The 21,768-nt window shown below is 48.0% G+C and overlaps 2 protein-coding genes and 2 long non-coding RNA genes across 5 annotated transcripts in view; 2 read left to right on the forward strand and 2 right to left on the reverse strand.

Annotated features, from left to right (window-relative positions):
• On the forward strand, nt 1-18,323 carry nhsl2 (NHS-like 2). Its single transcript, XM_061273839.1, has 10 exons — nt 1-274; nt 8,819-9,067; nt 11,802-11,941; nt 12,620-12,818; nt 13,336-13,521; nt 13,588-14,566; nt 14,642-15,779; nt 15,844-16,126; nt 16,202-16,304; nt 16,714-18,323. Exons 1-10 carry the CDS (start codon nt 1-3, stop codon nt 16,988-16,990), a joined length of 3,828 nt encoding a protein of 1,275 aa, XP_061129823.1. The 3' UTR covers nt 16,991-18,323.
• Nucleotides 128-2,779, reverse strand: LOC133151114 (uncharacterized). The gene is made up of 3 exons (XR_009713859.1): nt 2,680-2,779; nt 396-2,113; nt 128-260 (listed from the first exon to the last, which is right to left on the reverse strand). It is a non-coding gene; the product is annotated as an uncharacterized LOC133151114 (long non-coding RNA).
• On the reverse strand, nt 17,901-20,726 carry LOC133151117 (uncharacterized). The gene is made up of 2 exons (XR_009713860.1): nt 20,482-20,726; nt 17,901-20,146 (listed from the first exon to the last, which is right to left on the reverse strand). It is a non-coding gene; the product is annotated as an uncharacterized LOC133151117 (long non-coding RNA).
• arhgap36 (Rho GTPase activating protein 36) overlaps nt 19,250-21,768 on the forward strand; it is a 9,178-nt gene continuing 6,659 nt past the window's right edge. Inside the window, exon 1 of one of the 2 annotated variants that reach the window (XM_061273851.1) lies at nt 19,250-19,567. In XM_061273851.1, the coding sequence (XP_061129835.1) occupies nt 19,448-19,567 (120 nt within the window). In that variant the 5' untranslated portion in view covers nt 19,250-19,447. Of the gene's footprint in view, nt 19,568-21,186; nt 21,468-21,768 lie in introns of those variants that run through there. The other variant, XM_061273860.1, reaches the window with a different exon arrangement.

Genomic DNA, 21,768 nt, shown 5'->3' on the forward strand with positions numbered 1-21,768 from the left:
ATGCCTTTCTGCAAGCGCACTGTCCTGCCGAGGGATTTGTGCAAGCCCGGCGTTGGAGTCAAGACGTCGGGAATGTTTGCGGACCTGGCCGACGTGTGCGCCTTCACCCTGGCTTCAGTGCTCCGCCAACTCTCGGACCTGTCCCGACACTCGCTGGGCGTCCTGGAGGAGTTGGAGGGCGAGCTGGCGTCCGTCTGCCTCAGGTCCGGCGAGCTGGAGGGCAGACTGGGCCGACTGGTCGAGATGCTCCGCAAGAGTCCCTCCACACACACAGGTACGACAAATACAAAAAAAGTTTGTTGGCGACTTTATTCTCAGTGTTGACAAGTCCAATTGCAAACTTGAATAATAAATGGGAAATGTGATAAATATTCTTATCAAATGAATACTCATACAAGTTTTCTTGAATTTCCTTCACACTCCGCTTGGATCCATTTAATCCACCTGTTCAGCTGTCTGTCAATCAAGGTTGCATTTCCGGATACGTATGTGTCAAATTCACATCTCCAAAAAGAAGCCAAGAGTGCTTGCTTCAGACATATAAATTACACAAAAATATAAATTAAACAGCCAAATACCTTGTTTTACCTGCAAGAACTGAAACGCTTACCTACAGAATTGAAATGAGCATCAGTTACAATAGACCCACTGATACCCATAAAATTGGACCCGTGTACTGTTTTGTACAACTAGCAAAAAAAAAAAAGCTGGGGTTCACTGCATTACTTTTGCATCGGCCAATATTACAACCACATATATGTTTGCTGGCAAATGTTCCAGAATTCAACTTTCTTCAGCCACCAGCAAGCATGTTTCTGTTCTAGCTTGACGGGCGCGTGTGAGTAATAGAAAGTCCCCCAAACTGAGTCCAGATGTAAGAAAACATAGCTAGCTGCCTTTCGAACTTGCAGGCGCGGACGTTGACATTTTCTGCGGGTGTGCCTTTCTGCAATGGAACAGAAAATATCCTCGCTCTCCTCCTGCGCGTGCTGTCAAAATCCAGAGCGAAATGTGTGGGCCCCACTAAGAGTGGGCACAAGATGCGCTGGGTTAAAATGGATCATCAGTAGATCATCAGTAGCGTCACTCGTCCAACACCTCCCTTCTGCCGCCTTCATATGTCGAAGCAAATATGCAGCGCAATGACGTAACTTGGCAGCAGCAACGCACACACAAAAGTTATCGCAGTTAAAAAGCTTGCAAAATGTTATATTCCTTTCGGGGAGCGCCTTGTTGTTTGCCGTGAGTGTGTGCATGTCATGGGGAGAATGACAGTATAAGTAAGAAGGAGGATTTTTTTTAGGGGAGCTCAAACGTAACAGGAAGCATGTGGAAAAGGCTATCATGCTATGCGTGGCCCCAATAGAGCGCCTCGTTGTTGCAGCCAAATCCTTAAAAAGACAAAACTGTTTTTTTTGGGTGGAAATACAATTTTCTGTAATTTTTCGCTCGGCTCCTTTTCAGTTGAATTTTGTTTTCGTGTAAACTAGGTTTTATTAGTACTGTTTTTTTATTTGTAATTTGGGCTATTTGTCATAATCCAAAAGACAAAAGATCAGAAAATATGTCTAATCAAAGCATAAAAGTTTAAATGAAGTCAAAAACTTTGACGAAAACAAATTTTAAAAAGATAAACCCATTATTTTTTACATAGATTTAAAATAGTTATTTTACAATGTGAAAAACGAAATCCAAGTGATGTTTTCTTTTTGGGGGGGGATCAAAATAAAACAAAAGCTAAAAGATGTACGCTATTACACACACACAGACACACACACACACACACACACACACACTTTTTGTGGCCATATTCCTGCTGGGAGCAATCCAAGAATGTGAACAGGAAGCAAATTGAGTTGTTTGTGCGCCTCAACGGAATTCGACCTAAAAGTGATTTATCGGGCCTCCGTTGCGTCCCCCTTGCCAGGTCCGATCCTTGTGGCAACTTGTAGCCGTGACGGCCCCGTTGCCGATGAAATCTCGGGTCAGGTTCCCATGGCAACGTCAGCTTCCCCAGTTGGATAACCCCTCCTGTTTGCCCCTCTCCTTTTGCCCGGCATCTCGTTTTCCCACTGTCAGTCAATGCCTCAGTCAAAGACGATGGTGATGAATGCTGCGAATGAAAACAGACCCGACACGGATCGGAGCGATTGAGTAACAATAGTGGTAGAAAGCAGGAAGTGTGCGCGCGTAGAACTTTCTTTGGCTGCAGAAACTTAGGTTTAGTGCGCGCCTATTTTCCGGCCAGAGCTTTTTCATGTTCAACACGCATATGCACGCACGCGGACAAGTCATGAGACTTCTGTTTATATGATCTCATTGGGAGAAGATTCCCGTGGCACTCGAATAAAAGGGAGGGGGGGGGGGGGGGGTCGGTCGTGGAGGGGAGGGTTTGGGTGGGGGTCTAGAGGAGGCCAATTGTCCAAAAAGCAGATGTTTTCCCCATGATGTAAATGTAGAGGCCAGTCAAGTTAGTGGTTTGTGTGCGTCCTTGAGCGTGTAGTGGACTTACATTGCACAAAAAAGTTCAATTATAACTTTCTGCCTTTCTGAATAATAAATTGTCGAATGTCTAATTCAAAGTTAAATACGACCAAACTGTATCTAAATGATTTTTTAATAAACGGCAAAGCTACATGATCATGTTCAGTTTGAACATTGAGTCATTGTTTCACTTACCACTAGAGGGCGGTCACGACCCTCTTCTCCTGTCCGGCTACCTCCACTAAAGTCTGCTTCCTATTAGCAAGCATGCAGAACAAAAACAGACCCCCCCACCCCCTCACACGCACGCGCACAAGCAGACACACCAGCCCCCCTCCCCTCTCCTTTTTCCTGCGCACTGCAGGGAGAGCGTGAGAGGGGAAGGGTGCGTTCAAAGCCCTCTTGTGTTTTGCAGCTTTCCAGGGCAAGCATTAGTCAGGTAGGACGAATGGAGTGCGGCGTTCTTTCACACTTTTTTCTTTTTTTTTAAAGCGAATGAGCACACCGAACTCTGTTGCTGTGGCCTTTCAGGAGAAGGAGATTATTTGTGATTGCGTTTGAGTTTATTTGCGTGTCCACCGGCGTCTCAAATGCCAGGATTAACCCTTTCGCTTTGCACATGAGGAATGTGTGACTATTTTCAAATTTGAGGCTGACCCCGTATTGGATTTGAAGATATATATATGTATCCTCGGCTTTGAGGCTGACTTATTGTTTAGCGTGAGCGGGTGAAATTAGTTCTGGCATAGAGGAAAGCAAAAGTGCTGGTCACTTTATTAGGTACAGATGCACATGCTCCTAAACCTTCATGAGCAAACAAATATTTAAAAATAGTTAAATAGTCTGGGTTTCAACCAGAAGTTTTAGAAATGACGATAAGCAAAATAACATTGTAATATGTATTGCTTTCATCTTTGCCTTTTCCGCTACAATAATAATATATATGTATTCAAAATATTTGCGTTATAGTTGAGAGGCACGGTGGAGCACTGGTTAGCACGTCCGCCTCACAGTTCACACGGTGTTGGTTCGATTCCACCACCAGCCCTCCCTCTGTGGAGTTTGCATGTTCTCCCCGTGCCTGCGTGGGTTTTCTCTGGGCACTCTGGTTTCTTCCAACAACAGGCATGGTAGGCTGATTAAGGCAACCTTTTTTTTTTTTTCATATTTGAAAATGTATTTATATCTTTTATTTTTAAATTACTCATTTTTTGATTTTGTTTTTGCTAAATTTATTTTAAAATCGAAGTTCTAAAATTAAAGATTAATAGTAAGAATTGTTTTTAACACATTTAGGGTGTTTATAATCCAGCTCATTTCACTTCATTTTTATACATTTATTTAAGAATTAGACAATCCATTATAATGAATTCATACTTTATTTCTTCAAAAATTGAATTCATTAATCAATTTTCCTCTCCATTTATTAAATAATAATTCTATGAGTTCTGTCGATAAAATAAAATAAATAAAATGGTTGCTATATATTTAACACCTTTTTTACATCAAGTGATTGGTCAATTTATTAAACAAAAGATTGGGAATAAAATGTGCCAGTGCATCTTAAGACGTCCCCAGCTCTCTTCGCCTTCAGCATCCCATAATAGCTGGGTCGTGCCCCCCTTCCCAGTCCCCCTCCCCATCTCACCTCATGTGTCGCGCTGCCTCGCTCCAACACTCGCGCTCGCCGTCTTCTGATTGGCTCTCGCCAGCCTGCCTCTTTTATCAATTGAGCTGCGGATGCTGGGATGCGACTGGCTGGATGCTAATCAATGCAACCACTGCTCTCTCTCTCGCTCTATCTCGCTCTCTGTCTCTCGCTCTCTCGCTCTCACACACCCAACATATGATTAGCCAACAGCTCACGTAAGCGAGGTATACTGACACATACACACACACACTCTCTCTGCACCTCTTTCTGTCTGTGCCGCTCGCCCTTCTCCTCACACACACATCCTTTCAGGGGATACAGATGTGACGCCTCTGGCACGAGGGCCACGCAAGATTCAGTCTTGATTTTTGGTCCGTGCGTGTCGTGGAATGCATCCGTGATGTTTTGGGACAAGAAAAACAGTGCGGGCAATCCACAAAGGCGGCCCAAAGGGAGACACAGACCCAAATCGGCAACAGGTACTTTTTTGCATACATGGAACCTGATCCGGCGTGTCCGACTCAAACTCGCAGCTTCTATCACGTCATCACAGTAATTGCAGCGTGTACGGTCAACCGAGTTTGCTCCCGTCTCGCCGTCGTTTTGGGATGAAATGGGTCAATCAGTCAGCCGCCGAGGCAAGAATGAAGCAGGCTTGCGTGCATGCGTGCCCATTTGCGTGTGATTAATGGGCTGCACGAGTTCGTCCCGCGTGAGCTCGCCGGTAAGCCCGCTGTGGCTGAGAAACAGGCGAGACGCAGATCCATATACTTGATATACTAGTCATGTACTAGTCCACCCTTTGTCCTCATGTGTAAGACAATCCAGCTCTTGTGCCTTTCTAATCACCCCCCCCCCCCCCCCACACACACACACCACCACTATATGACATGTCTGCAAACTTGAACATACCACTTGTGCAACGTAAAAAGCACCACACATTAACCAGTCGAAATTTATTATAACCGTATTAGTTGCACGCGGTCGCCAACTAGTTGGCCTCACTGGTAACGCGTAGTTGTTAATCTCGTGTGCAGAAATATCAGATTAGTGAACAAATTGTGATACTACTACCCTAGTCATTCCCCTAGTGCATCTTACAAAGTACACACTAGTACATGGACCGTTCAGTGCACTATTAGGATATTAATTAAATGCTCAAATGCTTTGTCAGTGTGTACCAGTTGACGTATTACTAGTGAAGCGCTAGAACCTAACTAGTAGGGAGGCAAAACTGTGCATTAGTTGACAAGCGTGTGCTACAGTCACCGTGAGGGAACCACAAGATGTTAACTAGTACACACAGAGTGCGCATGCGTATCGTGTACGAGGAATCCTCACACTTTTTGACCTTGACGCGATGGGAAGCGCAACCCTCCACAGCCGACTTTGAAATATGGCCACATGCTCATTCATGATGATGATGAAGATGACGTCAACCCACACAGTGGCGACAGAGAACAAAGAGCAAGGCGAAAAATAAAAACAGACAAAGTAGTGTGACAGCGGAGAGGCGTGCACCTCCGGCTGCTGTTGCCGTGGCAACCGCGCAGGTCAACGGAACGGCAGCCGGACCGGCTGATAACAAACGCGCTTGTGTTGTCTCATTAGCGCAACAACAACAATTGCTGCATGATGTGGCCGGTTGGCGTCTTCCCAATGATGCGTGTGTGTGAGTTGAGGAGTTTTAAATGTGTTCTGCCTCTATCTTGTGGGCTTCACTTGGTTGTGCTAAACAAGTATGACCGTAGTGCTAATGAACAATGTTGAATTGAATTGGGGAGTTTTGTGTGGCGCTTTATCAGCCTACTTGCTCATACGTGCCACATGTTGAATTGAAACAGAGAAGATGGTCGTAATTAAGTGATACGAGTCATTTTTGGCAGAGGATAAAGAAGATGTGCATATGTGTATTTTATTATCTGTCTGCATGTGCTGCTTCCGCTTGTGTTCAAATAGAAGTCTTGTGATGATAGTTTTGTTAGCGCAATATCTGGCACTTTGTTTCTTAGCATTTAAGCTAAACTAGTGTTCATTGGGCTAGTGTTCATTACTTTGCTTGTGTTTAGAACATCTTGTGAGGAGGAGGAGGATTTCCTTTCATTCTAGGTGGGAATGAGGTTTTATCCTCCCCCCCCCCCCCCATGTGGCGCTCCCTTCACGTCAATGCACCCGTGTTTCTGCAGGGATATGCGGCGTTTGTGAGCCAGTCCGGGTAAGAAAGGGACGGGAAGGCATCCACAAGTTGTTTGGGATGATTCCGACACGCGACACGGGTTGACTTTTAGGAGACTGCTGCTTTTGGTCGGAGATGCGCGGGTTGAACCCTTGTGTGGATTTCTGCTAGGGGAAAGGAGGTCATGAAGTGTTTCCATTTCGCAGCACAAATGGTTTGCGATGGAATGTGACACCAAGTGGAACATGCAAGTAGTGTGCATGCATGTCACAAATGGTGCGCATGCATGCACACTACTTGGGTGGTTGTTGTTGGTGCTGCATCACCTAACGCGTGCAATTTGTTTATCCCGTGTGTGTGTCTGTCACAATGTGGTTGTAATAGTTTTCAATCCCGCAGCATTTCTGCGTTTCCAACTCGCACAAGATCTTTTCACGCAGGCAATGAACAAATGAATCATAACATTACACCTTGCAAGTAACTGGAGCTGCAGCGATTGATATTTTTGAAGTTGAGTTATCTGTTGATTTATTTATTTATTTATTTATTTATTTATTTATTTATTTATTTATTTATTTATTTATTTATTTATTTATTTGGGATGAATCAAATGTTTTTTCTCCTCGTTTGTATCATATGGAAAAAAAATGTTAACTGTTGCGAAAATATTTACTGATGAGAGGCTGAAATGTCGACAATAATTTGTAATCTGAGCAATTTCAAAAACAAGGTCTGCAATGGATTATTGATTAATTATTATTTAAATTCTGTCGTTACTCAGCTGGAACCAAGATTATCTACCTGAATCAAGAAAAAGAGGAGTTTCAGCCATTGATAAATTCTGGAAATAAGGAGGATTTTTTTTTCTCTGCCAGTTAGCGACATTTAGCATGGTTTTGTTTCTCATTTGATCATGTCGGTGACTCAAGTACAACATGTGAGAAACGTTGCCGCCTCTAAATGGCATTTCACACGGCATGATTAATAGTTGTGTGAGCTGAAAACGACTTGCTTCTAGCTTGAATTCAACTGAAAAAATAGAAAGCTCCCTTTTGTCAAGGTCCCACACAACACCTGGTGATTTGTGTTCATGGTGACATTGTAATTTCCACACGGGCTTCCTCTGCCATGTCGCGGCGGTTGGCCTTTATCTCCAGGAAGTCCATGGGGCCACGTTTCCCGTCAAGTCTCCCGTATAGTACGACTGTGGAGACTTCTGCAGAAAGTCCGATGAGGTGTCACTGATACAGAGATGGGTCTACCGTTTTTTTTTTTTCTTTTTCTCAAAGGCATTTTTCTTCAAGAACTCTCGTTGGTGTAAAATAATGACAGTGATGTCGCATTATCGATTTGTTAGATTATTCCTTTCTTCTCTCATTCAATTTTGACTTAAATTAGTACAACTTTATCTAAAACATTATTTTATTCTTGTAACATTTTTTTTCTGTGTCCATGCAGCTGTCACCAAATTTTCTTTCTATTATTATTTTCTTTCCGTATTTTTCAGACTATAAGTCCGTTTCTTCATACTTTGGCCGGGGTGAGATTTGACAGCAGTAACTTTTATGTGAAATTATTACCACGTTGTATCACTTCGCATGCTATTTTCACACTAAACTTTCGTAAGCCCGCGAAAATGACTTGTACTCCGATGCGATTATTATGTATACATTTTATGGCTGGTGCGACTTATACTCAGGAGCGACTTATAGGCCAGAAAATACAGTATATGCTAAATTTAGAGTTTGTATCTATCCCTGTGATAAATGTAATGACGGGGATGTTTGTTTTGTTTTTTTTAAACTATTCAACGAAAGTATCCTCAGGGTAGGCGGTGGTTTCCATAGTGACAGTACACTTGCCTCTCCAGCAGGGGGCAGTGCTGAGACAGCATACCACACGTCCATCCCTGAGTGGCCTTTTTTTTCAGCCAGCAGACGTGGGGTGGATGCATTTGCTCCATCTATGTGCGTGTGTGTGAGCTAATTAACAGCCTCCACAGGCTTTCCTACCAACATGATCCGCTGTACTTTTAATTGTGAGGCAGCATCACTAAATGTCAGTTACATCTCAGATCGGCACTTTGGTATGGCAACATTCATTTTGTGAAGGGTCTGTCTTCCTATGTTGCTGTTGACAGCAGCTCACATGGTCTGTCTAGTTTGTGTGCTCTGGTGACCTTCCTCTTCTATCTCCGTCCGTTCCACACCCCTCTTCCCTCCTTGATCTTCTCTCCTTCCTTCCTCGTTCTCCCTGACAACACACGACGGTGTTATGTAATCTCTGGCTATTAGTTATGGAAATTGTGAGCGTTTGATGTACTTTGCTCTCTGTGTCTCCTCCTCCTCTCTTGTTCTCTCTCTCTCTCTCTCTCTCTCTCTCTCTCTCTCTCTCTCTCTCTCTCTCTCTCTCTAGCCTCACTCGCAATAATCTTATTTCCCACCCTCTCTTCTCTTCTCTCTCTCCGTCTCTCTACCGCATCCATCACTTGCTCCCGCCTCCCGCAGCCACCGTCGGACTCGAGGTGGAGAGTGTCAGGCGCGGAGGCAGCAGCAGCAGCGACGGCGGCAACGGCAACCACCGTCACAACCACGCCGGAGGAGGACGGCGAGGGAGCTGCGACCACGGCAATGGCGCGGCCCGCTTTAAGTCTCCATGGCAACAGAGCGTGAACGTGTTTGGCTCGTGGAGCAGGCCCGAGTGTGTGGAAGAGCTGCACCAGCAGGCGCAGCTTAACCTCCAGAGCCTACTGCAAGGTACGGACGGATGGAGAAAGAGGGAGCTTGGTTTGTTGGATGGAAGGTGCGTGCGTGCGTGGGCATGCGTGTTGCTCTGTTTACATGCGGCACATTGAAAACGTGCGGCTGTGGGTGCGCTTCTCAGCATATACAGGGGGCACTGCAGATGATGCAGCCTTGTTATTGAAGCTTCTGATAGGGTGTGCGCGTGCAGGTGTGCGTGCGCACGCACGCCAGTGTGCCAACATAGCGCTCGGGAAGTGCTCACTGACAGTGGCTGTCACTCTTCCTTATTCCAGAGATTTTCAGCGTGAAAATCCGTTTGCTGCTGCTCCTCTCTCTTTTTTATCGTCACCGTGCTCTCTCGCCCTCCGCCTCCACCCAAGCAGCCCGGGCTATCGAGTCGAGACCACATGGGAAGAAGCGATGGGGTGACCTATTGACTTGCGGCGGCATCTGAATGCGCCCGCGGGTTTTGTTTTCACCCGTGTGGCGAGGCTCAGCATTATGACATTTGTAACGGTCTACATTGTACTTTCATGATTTGTTGGTCGCACGATAAGCAATGATCAGAAAAAGCGTGAATGCATATTGCAACTTGCAGACTTGCTTTTTGTTGGCTTACCCATTGTGGCCAAGCCGGTCGGTGCGCTTGTCATGCTTGCAGACTTCCTTATCCATCGTCCTGCTTTTCTTGAACTGTATAAAAGATGCCTGTGTGTGTTGGAAATTAAATAGGACAAATTGGGGCCCATTGAAACCAAATTGCTGGGTCGGGTTGGCCTGGAATCAACCAGCCGTTAGCCGTTTGGGAGTTGTCTTGAATTTCCTAATGGCCACTGCACCCCTGCTGGTGCCCGTGTTGTTGACACGTCAACCAAGAAATTTAATCAGTTCTTTTGGCTTTGTTTTATGGCTTTTTTTTTCGGGAAAAAAAATACAAATTTTGCCACTATAGACAATCAAAGGTTGTCTTGCACACCAATTTTTTTTTTTTAATCTTTTTATTTATTAAAAAAATATTTCCCACGATAAACACTCAAAGGTTGCATCGCACACCTATTTTTATTCATTTATTGATTGATTGAAATATTTCCCATCTCTTGAAGTCAACTGCAGAGTTTCATTTTGACATAATTACAGCTTCGTTTTCATCTTGTGTGATTTTAGTGTCAAGAAATATGTTAAGCAAAAGTAGTGCTTTGCTACAGCCTACGAGGAACTATGCGAGTGATTTTGCCTGATGAGCGCGATGTGCCGGCAGCAACATCCAGACAAGAAGTCATTATGGGTAAAGCTTACGACTAAATTGGTCACCCGGCTTTCACTCGTCCATATTTTCCAAGCTAGCGTTTGGGCTGTGAGTCCATTGGCCGTCCAATGCTAACTCTCGGTGCCAGCTTCATTTGATCGCTTGGCATGTGTGCAAGCGGAACAATCTTAGTGCTTTATAGCAGTGCGGCGCATCTTGTCATTCCAGTGATTGTGAATGCAAAAGAAAAAAAGAAAAAGTACTATTTGTCGTCCATATATTCGCATCGTGGAGTGAAGCCAAGCGTGTACACAAAAAGTGTACACAGACAAAGATGAACGAGGGGCTTTGTTTGTGTCCATTTCCCCTCTGCGCCTTTCAAAGGGTGACCCGTTGCACCCGGGCGCTTATTATTATCGACGATGTCTGGCTTCCTTGCTGAATGCTTTTGCTGTACACGTACACACACACACACATACTGGTGTGTGTTTTTTTATTTTTTTTATTTAATGATTCCTCCCAGAAGATGGCAGTAAGAAAATTGTACACACCCTTGTTTCAATTTTTTTGTGATTCTTAAAAAAAACAGAAACAAAACAAAAAAAAAAACGAGACTCTGTTGCCATTGTAAAACTTTTTCTCCACCACTGTCATTCACTGGAAGTTCCCCGTTTTGGCTGCAGCTATTGTTGAACAGTTTCCAGTTGGCCCCCATCACAGTCTTCAGGTCAAAGGGCCAGCCCACCTGAGCATCAATTCCACCCTGTTGACAGCGCAAAATGTCGACTAGCTCATATGTGCATGCGTCAACTTACTAATTAAACGCTCCTTCCCCCCAAGGCTCAAAGCAGATTGAGACGCCATCAGCACCTACAGTCGCTGACAAAAAAACTTTTGGCCAACTCAGCGCTCTCAAGTGAACCCCCCCTCCAAACCCCTGCCTGTGTTGCTTAGCAACCACACCACCTCCAGTATGGAATCCGTATGAAGCAAGTTTAACCCAGTTCTCTATACCTCCGTGTGTGTGTGTGTGTGCGTGCGTGCGTGTTGTGCACTGAGGGGCTTTAAGGGATGAGTGGAGACTGGGTCAGGAGTATGTTTTGGGGGAAAGCTTTGGCTGGTGGCTTGTGAGGGGGAGTGGCCATGTGTGTGTGTGTGTGTGCGTGTGTGTGTGAGAGAGAATGTGAGGGGGGGACAGGGGGACCAAGGCGGGCTGGGGGGGGGTTGGAATCTGTTTACAAAGGCCAGGGGGGAGTCGTCTAACTCTAAACTGCAGGAGCCGAGGCAAGACTGCTATAGAGAGACGGAAAGTGGAGAAAGCAACAAAGAGTGAGAGTTGCGAAGCTGCCGGATTTGAAAATGCATTGAAGGAGTTCAAGTGAGTCTTGTAATTGATGCTAAACGTGTGCGTGTGTGTGAGCGTGTGTGTCCATGTTTGTTTGGGTTCTCGTGTGGAGGAATGTCGCGCTAACACGACGCGTGTCTCTTTGCTCTGTGCAGATTTCGAGGAGCAGCTGTGCGACGACAAGCCGGCAGGTCAGACATTCCGACACCCGCCCTCGCAGAGCTCCGACGACACCTCCCTCGGCCGCCGCTCGCCCGTCTCCCCCGGCAACAAGCGCCCCGACTTCATCTTTCTGGTAAAGGCAGCTGATTGGATTGCGTCAGCGTGTTTGAATAGTATCACCGCAAGAAAAACGCCACGCGGCCCGGCTCGGAGTGTCCTCGCTCGCTCCTTTAATGTTAATGGAACAGTGCGATGATAAATTCAGTATGAAATCCAATCAAGTGGAAGCAGTGCACATGGAGCCACATCACATTCACACTCTCAAAAGGCTTTTATTGAAATAATTGAGTGTCTCCTGGATGGAAATGTGACATCTCCATTAGGAATTTATCAAACCTTGCATGCGTATCTTTGCAGCCAGATGGAAAGCGTCTGCTCTGGGACACGATATGGGGACCCAAAAAAAAAAAGCTGTGTTGCTATGGCAGCCAGCTGGGCGACTGAGTCCTGAGACCTGAGTACTGAGGTGATTCCACTGGCAAGCCTCTTAAATTGCTCTGTGAAGTTCACGCCTGATGGGGCTGATTTCAATTCCACTTTTTAAGTCCCGAGAGATGACTTAGATCGAAATTCCTTTTGACAGCAGCTGAAATTGTTCCGTCTTCAAGGAAGACAACTTAGAAAATGTCTGGGACGCTAGAGTATATGGCAGTGGTGGGCTTGCAAGTTCTTCAGCCCAGCTAACAACTGGAACACATTAGAAAAAAAGAAAATAGTTTTTAGTGATCCATCTGATCCACCCCTCCTCCAGCCGGCATCCAAGCAGCTCTACGAGGATGAGACAGCCACGTCAGTCTTCGGACTGAGGTCCCTGGCCAGCCCGTCCCCATCGCCATCTCCATCGTCCTGCGAGTCGGATCGCCCCCCGTTAGGCTGGAGTGCCAGACCGCCCGTCGCAGAGAAACCTCGCTGGCACCTTGGCAGACGCACGCCGGCTCAAAACGCAGCAGGTGAGGAAAGTAGCGGACATGGGTCTTGTGTGTGTGTGTGAGACTGCTATATTCAAAGCGAGCTTGTAAATCCAAAATGGTCCCATTGCGCCAGCGTTTTTGGATTAAAAGGTCAGGTCTGTTGAGGCAGCTGCATTGCATGTAGTCGCGCGCCTCCGTTGGACACCATCCATCTCCTCCTTTCCGCTTCTTCTGTACACGAGCCAACAGGTAGCCGCCAGCCACCTTGCTGTTGCCATGGTAACTTGCTACTCTACCTTTCTTCACAGTAAAAACAACAAAAAATGGAAGAAAGTCAGGGAACGAAAGCAAAACAAAATGGAAAAATTAAAAAATGCAAGCAAGCGGAACATGAGAAGAGACGTGTCGGCGTGAAGGCCAAAAGAGGGATGAAAGAAGAGTGAATGGAAGCTAATAAAAGAATATTTTGTCGCTCGTCCGCTCTCGCCTCCACTCGAGCTCAGTTTTCATACCGCATCTCAGCTCAGGGAAAGAAAATGTCATGTCTGGTCTGCAGGTGAAGGAGGAGGAGCCGGAGATAAATTCCATGGTGTGGACCTCCTTCAGCACTCGGCCTCCCCATCCCCCTCTCCAGTGGCGCACTTCCACCAGCCCCGCTCCCTGGAGCCCGTCACGGACACCCCTCAGCAGAACCTGACCCTGAGGAAGATTCACGCCAACCTTGACAGCACCTCACCCGCAGGTGTGTGCGTGTGAAAGCGCGAGAAGTTCAACTGAATGAAGTTTGAAGTTCCCTCCTTCTTTGCAGATATCTTTGTGGACCAACCGGGAACCATGGACCACTCTGGCCTGGTCTGCTCCAACTCTAGCAACTGGAACGGACCGAAAGGCTCCACCTTCTCTCCCGGGGCTTGGACCGAGCCTTACAACTACATCGCCAAGAAAGGGCCGGCGGTTCCGCCCAAACAGCACAGTGTCATTGGGCATACGGGGGTCGGGACGCAGGAAGGCCTGATGCTCGTGAGCAACTCGACTATGTCAGACAATTCCGGGAGGCAGAGGATGGAGAGGAGGAGAGAGACCGAGGGGGCCACGGCGGATTTCGGGAGAGGCGGCGCCGTTGGGGCTGCCGAGGCCGGCAGGGGGAGGGGCATGTCGGCGCGCTCGTTAGCTGCGGCTAACGCATTCAAGTTCCGCGAACGTTCTCTCTCCACGCCCACAGACTCGGATTCCTTTTGCTTCACTGAGATTGGCACAGATCAGCCGGATGGGACTCTCACAGCCACAGGAAATGGGAATGTGACGTCTGCTGAGCACCAGTGGCATCATCAGAACTTTTTGGGTCTCGGTGACAACTACGCTCTCCTCTATCCCAGGGGGAGCTCAGAAGATAGCGCCAGTACGACCGACACAATCTCCGTTTCCGCGTCGGACTACGGTGCCGAAGCACGCTTGTGCCTGCGCTCGCGGTCCATCTCACTCAAGAAGTCCAAGCGCAAGCCGCCGCCTCCGGTGAGGAGCGTCTCTCTGATGAAAAACCTCGGCCAGGCTGAGGGAAGGATCCACCATGAGGGCGGTCTGCATCGCGACGGACGGCCAAAGAGCCTGCACATTCCCAGGGACCACTTCCCCGACTTCCAGCCAGATTTTCTCTTGCCCAGCTCCAGATCCGGGGAGCTCGGCCCGGGAGGCTGTGACGGACCTCCAAACCTGCCAGAGCGGGAAGCAGAACCAACTTTGCCCTCACCCTGGCAATTGGGAGAGTGGAAGAGCAGCGACCCCTACAGGTAGGATTGTTTGTGACTTGGCTGCTCTGGATATTTTCTTTTCCCTTTACGTTTTTCCTCGATTTCATCTCCCAGGTCTCTATCGGGCTCGAGCACTGCGACGGGCACGACCGTGATTGAATGTATGAAAGTGAGAGGCAGTTCCGAGTCGTTGCTCAACTCCCCTGCCGCCTCCAGGGCGACGTCACCGTCGCACCTCCTCACCGAAACGGCGGTCAAGCCCGTTTCCCCCTTCAAGCCCCCCGGACTCATGTCCCCGTCGAGCGGCTATTCCAGCCAGTCTGAAACTCCCACCCCTACCGTGCCGCTCAGTCAGGCAGCGGGTGGGGGGTCAGCGGGGTCGTCCGGCGGGTCGGGATGTAAGATGCGGCCAAAGATTCCCGAGCGAAAATCGTCACTACCGTCCCCGAAGGATCCTGCCGCCAGGTACAGACTATCCTTTGAGATGCCGGGCAATGCCCATCTGGAGCTGTCGTCCATCAAGCCAAAGCAAAAGGCGAGCAGACGGCATTCAGACACGTCCACGGCGACAAAGCCTGGAAAAATGAGCCCCGGTTCTTCGCAGGTTCTCCCCGTGGTCACCCAGAACGAATTGAAAACAATTCGGCTTCGTTCGGTCTCGCGAGGCGATCTGGAGGACTGCCCGGACGGCGCCTCGGACACCATCGAGGAAGAACAGCAGTGCAGAGACTTTGAAGACGACGACGCCAGCCCGCCCGCCACCCTACCCAAACCCAAGCCACCCGTCGCCGTCAAGCCCCCTCTGCCAAAACGCCCCCTCAACTTGCTTCTGAAGTCCCAGTCCTCTACCCCTCCTCTCGCCTTGGACTCACCCCCGGCATCGCCCGTCGACCGTCCCGTGCCCCTGGGCAACATTTACAAAGTCATGAGGAAACCCAAAGCCAAAAAAGCTCAGTCACAAGGTCTCCCAAATCCAACTGCGATCCCCGATTGTAATTCCATGTCCGGCGCACACGCCGCCTACACCCAGTGCCTCTTCGACCTGCCTCCCCTCCCGGAGCCCCAACCGCTTCTGGAAGACCCCATGCTGGAGCCGGAATTTGACCTTCAGCTCGGGCCAGAGGACGGAGGCTCCCTCCCTTCTCCTGGCAGTAACCAGGAGGCCCTGGAACTCCAAGACAAGAGCAAGACCCTTCCTTCAAGAATGACAATCTCCAGTCTGGCAGAGCTCTCTGACAAAAAGAAACTCAAGGTGGGAACAAATGTTGTTAACAGCTTTCTTTGGCAATTTTGACCTCAAGACTTTTTCTCGCCAGGTTCCTCCCCCCGTGCCCAAGAAGCCAAACGTCCTGCTCCTTCCTTCATCAGCTAACAGCGGTCCAGACCGCCAATCCACGCCGACTGACAGCCCACCGGGCGCGCCGTCTTTCGGGGACGCTTTTCCGCCAGACAACATTAGCATAAGTGCTGAAATGTCAACACAGGATGAGAATCACTTGGGAGCGGACGCTTTGACGGAGTCTTCGCTTCATGCTTCCCTGCTGGAATCTTCCCAAGCGGAGCCGGAAGGGAAAAGTGCCGCCACGGGGACTGGGGCAGGTATGTTGGTGGAAAGTTCCCTTCTGATTTTTTGAAGCTTGAATCATTTTGATGACGACTTGATATCCTGTTCAGATGACAAAACGGTGCTTCACATCGTGGAGGAAACGGACGAGGACTTTGTGGCCGGCGCGCCTCCGACACACACCACTGAAGACCTGTTCACCATCATACACAGGTGGGCTCGACCGGCAGCGACGGGCTCAGTAGGACTTTGCGACGAGGCAGCCGGAGAACGAGGTTACCTGGCAACGGCTCCAGCGACCGTTTCTCACTATTCTTTGCCGTGTCCACGTTTCTTTCCTCGCGGACATATCGATTCACATGCGCGCGCACGCAACTCTGGTCTCTTAGCAACAGAAGCTCGTCATTTTTCGGCGTGATGCTGAAAATAGCTCGGAATAACGTGAAGGAAGGTTGAGGATGAGATAGAAAAATAGGAGCAGGTCCATCTTGAGCCTTGTCTTGAGTTTTTAAATCATATTTTTAACACAGTGATGATGTATTGTGGCAGCCTGGTCCCGCAAGAAATGAAAGTCGTGAGTGAAGGTACCACCCAACAGTATCCATGTCTTCTTCTCGGCCAGATCCAAGCGAAAAGTTCTGGGTCGTAAGGAGCCTTCCGACTCCTTCGGAAGCCGCCAGAGTCTGACCTCCCCCGTCAAGCAGATGAACCTCCAGCGGTCCAGCTCCCGCAACGAGAACTTCATGGCCCTGCTTCAGAAGAAGGGCAGCAAGTCTTCCAGCGCGGGGGCCAGGGTGTCCGCTGCTGAGCTTCTCAAAAGCACAAATCCTCTGGCGCGACGTGTCACGGAGCTTTCTGGCGACGGTGGCGAAATTCAAGGCAAAGTTGGTGATCAGTGAGGACGCTCCAGTCTTGATAAGCTAGCGGCTAATGGCTTTGCTCCAACCACTGGCTGACCATTTGCGTCGTCCAATCGCGTCATTTTGAACCAAATGGTCCCTGGCTTGGTTGGAGTCGGAGTGTTCCTCATTGAAGCTCTGGGAGGGTTTGCAAGAGCAGAGACGGGAATCCCGCGACTTGGTCGGTGGGAATGTCAGACGTAAAAAGTATGTAAAAACACCAGAAGGGTAAACATTTATTCTTTTCTCCTGGATGACAGCAACGAGCCCTGATGAAGATCTTGATGATGAAGAGTCATGTGATTTCAGGAACTCGTGTAGTAATAATCCATCTGACCTGTCCACATGTCAAATTCTGGTTCAGATGCTCCACAAATGGATTCAACGTCAGGCGGCAATTGCCCCCCCACCCCTCCATCGTCGCCTCCCCAACTTGTTTGGTGTCTTTTGTGCCAGTAGGACGTACACATTCACTATTATGTACGTGTTGTGTATCCAAAGAACAACAAACAAGACACTGCCCGTGTGATGGAGAACACAAAAATGTCTGCACAAGCTTGTGTGTGTTGGCATGAGTATGCGTGCGCACAAATCTTCTCCCTCATCATCGTCATTATCCTCATCATGCCTGCGGAATTTCTGCATGGAGAGCATGAAGCAGGTCTCGGGAGGTTTCCCTCTCGTTTTGGTTTCCGGTGACGGGAGCGAACGTGTGTGTGCGCCCGCGAGAGTGTTTGTGTGTCAGCGCGCCGCCATTGGCCGCCCTGGTGCGTGACGTCACTTCCGGACCCCGCCGTTCCCATTGACCTTCCCCTCGTCTACACCAGCTGAATGTCAACAAGCGAGCGGCCACAAAAAGACGTTTATTCGTTTGAAACTGCCTTTCCGCGCTGGACCTCAGGAAGGATCAGGATGACGAACGGGGACACGCGAAGGTCGGCTCACGGGGTAGACTTTTTTTTTTTTTTTGGGCCACTGTGTCAGCTTGCCCTCTGGTGGCGGGAGGTTGCGACGCGCACTCTTGGTCACCGTCACGTCAAAACGCATCGCTGCTTCTGACCACTCATCAAGTGATGCTTTCTTTTTGAAAATGATGAAAAAGAGTACTTAACAAGTTTGTTTATCTTGCATCACAACGTTTGGCTGCCTTACTGCAGCACCATGCCATCTATTTGAGATCTGGATTTTTTTTGGGGTGTGCAGGGGTTGCAGCCATGTTGACAAACTTTCAAAGGTCAGGAAAGATTGCCATTGATTCATTTGCTTGATATCCACTAAGTGGGCCGTGTAAAAAAAAAAAAAGCCTCTCTTTACTTTGTGTGTGTGCGCGATGCCTCAGATAATCTTGCAGCAAGGTTGTGTCGTCCGTCAATTTGTGTACTTTGAGTCGTAGGCTGTTCGACGTGAGCATGCTGCACACAACCCCAGCTGATGACGCCTTGTTGTAAAATGCCCAGGTCACAATCCTAGACGAGGCGCCCGACCGCCATTTAAGGGCAGCTTAGAGAAACATACATCAATAGTCAGTCCACCTATTGGAGTTCTATTTTTGTTATTCCTTAAGGGAAGAAAACCATATTTAAAGGAATATTACATATATGTATTAAAACCCCTTGTGGCCCATCCAGTGGTTTGGTGTAAGCGCCACATTCCAACATGCCAGTGCCATGAAGTGATTCTATCATAAATAAATTATTTTTCTTGCGTAAAAATCTTTAGTCTTTGGTTACTTCAAATTCCAATGTCCATAAACTGGCCCAATTCAAAGATGTGGAAGCTAATTCCACTCATAGGGTGCAAGCTGGGTTGCGTCTGCCAAACATGCTAAAATATTGCAGTTCATTTCAGTCACAACATTCATGCCACGTGTCACCTTTGGCAAAAAAAAAAAAGAAATTCAAATTTACATTACCATGCGTCAGGGTCACTAGTAACATGCAGTTATCACCGAGTGTGCACTTTTGCCTCACATGTAACAGCTTCTTGTTGTTCTAGTAGTTTCAACGATTCTATCAAATACAAATATTGGAAAAAAATGCTCAAAGAACCTGCCCAAGCTTTGAGTTACTGTCCTTTCCCACCCGTGTGCATACACACAGGAGATGGATCATCGGGGCCAAACAAGCAAGCTGCACACTTCCTGTTTCTGACAGCGCAAAGCACGCCATGTTATCTACAACACACACACAACACACACGCACACAGGAAGGACTGACAACTACAGGCTGGGTGGCATGCGGCTTGGCGTGTGTGCTGCTTGATTTCTTTCAGGAAAGAGCCCCAGAGGAGGAGAAGGGAAGAATCATGAAGTGATGTGCGGCGGATCTCGCCTCAGATGAAAGTGACCCTGGACTGGGGAGGGGCTCGTCATGTGAGGGGAAGCAACTGAAGAAAAAGATGGAATGAGAAGAAAATGTAGCAGCAGCAGCAGCACAGGCAGCTTCCATTCTCCTATTGATGAGCGGAAGCATCGGACGAGGCGCCCGAGTGACGATTTCGCCGGATGGACCCGAGCAGCTGGCATCCTGGCCTTCGGGATTCTGCCGAGCGGCATCCGACATGCACTTCTACCATGAGGTTAGCATCCTCAACTTCACACTCACAAGATGCTCAGGTCGGCAAATGCTGATATATTGCGGGCATGCAGATTGCTACAAATGTGTTTTGTAATCAAAGTAAGTTGTAGCAGGTTGTGCTGTGATCGACCAATCAGAGACGTCATTGTGGGTCAGTGCTCTGACCCTGTGAGGATAAATAGAAAATGTAATTGGCAAACGAAACTGCACTATTGCTAATATCGTTTGTTTCGAAGGTCAGGAATACTATTTGGAAAGACCACAGGCAGATTGAATTGACATGGCTACAAAAGCTGAACTCTGATTGGACGAAGGATTCTAGAATGTTTCTTTTCCCCCCAAAAGTATATGAGTCTTATCATAATCAAAGCCCAGACGTGTCTTGGAACGATGGATCAATTCAGTCAGAGATAAGACGTCAACACTGCCTCTTCTCCAGTGTCGCTTTGTATCGGGTTCGCTGAGGTTTCGGGTGGACGAGGGAAACGTTTGTGTTCTAATTGGGATTGACGTAGTTCTCCCCCTCCAAAAAAGAAGCCAAGTGTGCTTGATTTGTCACTCCTTGGAGTTTACTGTCGAACTGACACACAAAACAAAAAACCAAACATTATTTAACCAAATGTAGAATTGCATATCAGATTAGCTTAATGCTAACACCTCATGAAAATCACGTATTATCCAGGTCATTAGTAAATACCTTCAGACAACCAGCAGTAGCATATTCAAGAAAAAAAAAATCAAATATCCTGAGTGACCATCCCTGGCAACCACATAGCTCCGCCCCTGCACTGATGTTGACTCTGTTTTGTGTCTATATTGTAACGGGCTGCTCTCTCTGAATTATTTCTTGCAGACAAATAGATTCAAGAAAACGATTAAATAAAGTTCAAACAGTCCCAAAATATGTTGACCCACCAGGTTCTGATGGCCAGTGCAGCCCTGGCCGTGGGCGTAAACGTCCTGTTTAGAGAACGGAGGCAGTTGAGAAGTGAGTGACCGTCCGTATCCTAGTTCCCCATCTCCTTTTCACCGTCGGCATTTCCTGCCCAAGCTCATCTGAAAAGTAGGGAAATCATGTCAATAAGTCAGGAAAACAATTAGTTCCGCTGGTGTTGCTCTGCCCCTGCCCTTCCCCCTTTAGCTCCCCCCAGTGGTTAATGCTAATATTACCCTCTCAATGTTTTTACAGTTTCCTTTTTTTTTATGCTTCTGAAAGTGCACCGGGACGGATTGGCAGCGGTTTCTAATATTTTGAAAGATATCACACATCACATGTTCAACACACGCGCTATCTCATGAGCGCTCTTCGGCCAATAGAGTGCAGTGTTGTCCAAGAAAGTGTCTCGCACGCGCGCGCGTGTCGGTCTCGTCCATCCTGTTTTTTTTTTTTAAGACTGAGTCAGCACACGTGCGCGCGTGTGCACGCTTGCTAGCAGGCACGCACGCACGCGCAGCCACCCATGATGCTTTGCTCTGTCACGTCTGCACTCATCTTCAGCGTCTGTGCCTGCGTCCTTTTTAATCCAACGTTTTAATCCTCCTCCTCTTGGCACTCACCTGAACACCCCCCCCCCCTCCCCCCCACACACACACACACATGCAACACACACTGCGTCCAATTTCCTCCTCTCTCTCTCAGCATTGATCTTCAGAGCTCCAACATGAGCCACCACACCCCTCCCCATGTTTACGTTCTGCAGCTCGTGAAACTTGTCCTCCTCCTCCTCTTCTTGTTGTAATCTAACTCCTTTCTCTGGACCTCCCTCCCCAACCCCCTCGCTTTACTCACGCTGTGCTTGGAGTCAGACGGTGCCACTCGCCTCAATGGGGTCCAGATAGCGAACACGAGGGGGGGCCTCGGGACACATTTTGAGAATTTTTCAACCAGACGGACAAACCAGGTATTTGTACCTTGACAGTTTGCTTGTTTGTTGTCTTCAAAATTGTCTTTTTACTCTGAGTGAAAGTTAAATTCACCTTTTAAATGTATTGACGCTGAAACTGGTGGTAGAATCACATTGTTACTTTGAGAGAGAGAGAAAAAAGGAGATCACAATGTGCGGATGAACTCGTTGTGCGCCTGTCGTTGCTCCGTCGGCTGGTCACATTGTGATTCCCAAATGGAGCAGCAAAACCTCCAGGGCATAGTAGACTTTTTTGCTCTCCACTAGTTGTTGATCCAAGGAATAAGCAAGTGGAGTC

Source organism: Syngnathus typhle, linkage group LG1, assembly GCF_033458585.1.
Source record: "Syngnathus typhle isolate RoL2023-S1 ecotype Sweden linkage group LG1, RoL_Styp_1.0, whole genome shotgun sequence".
Lineage (NCBI taxonomy): Eukaryota > Metazoa > Chordata > Actinopteri > Syngnathiformes > Syngnathidae > Syngnathus > Syngnathus typhle.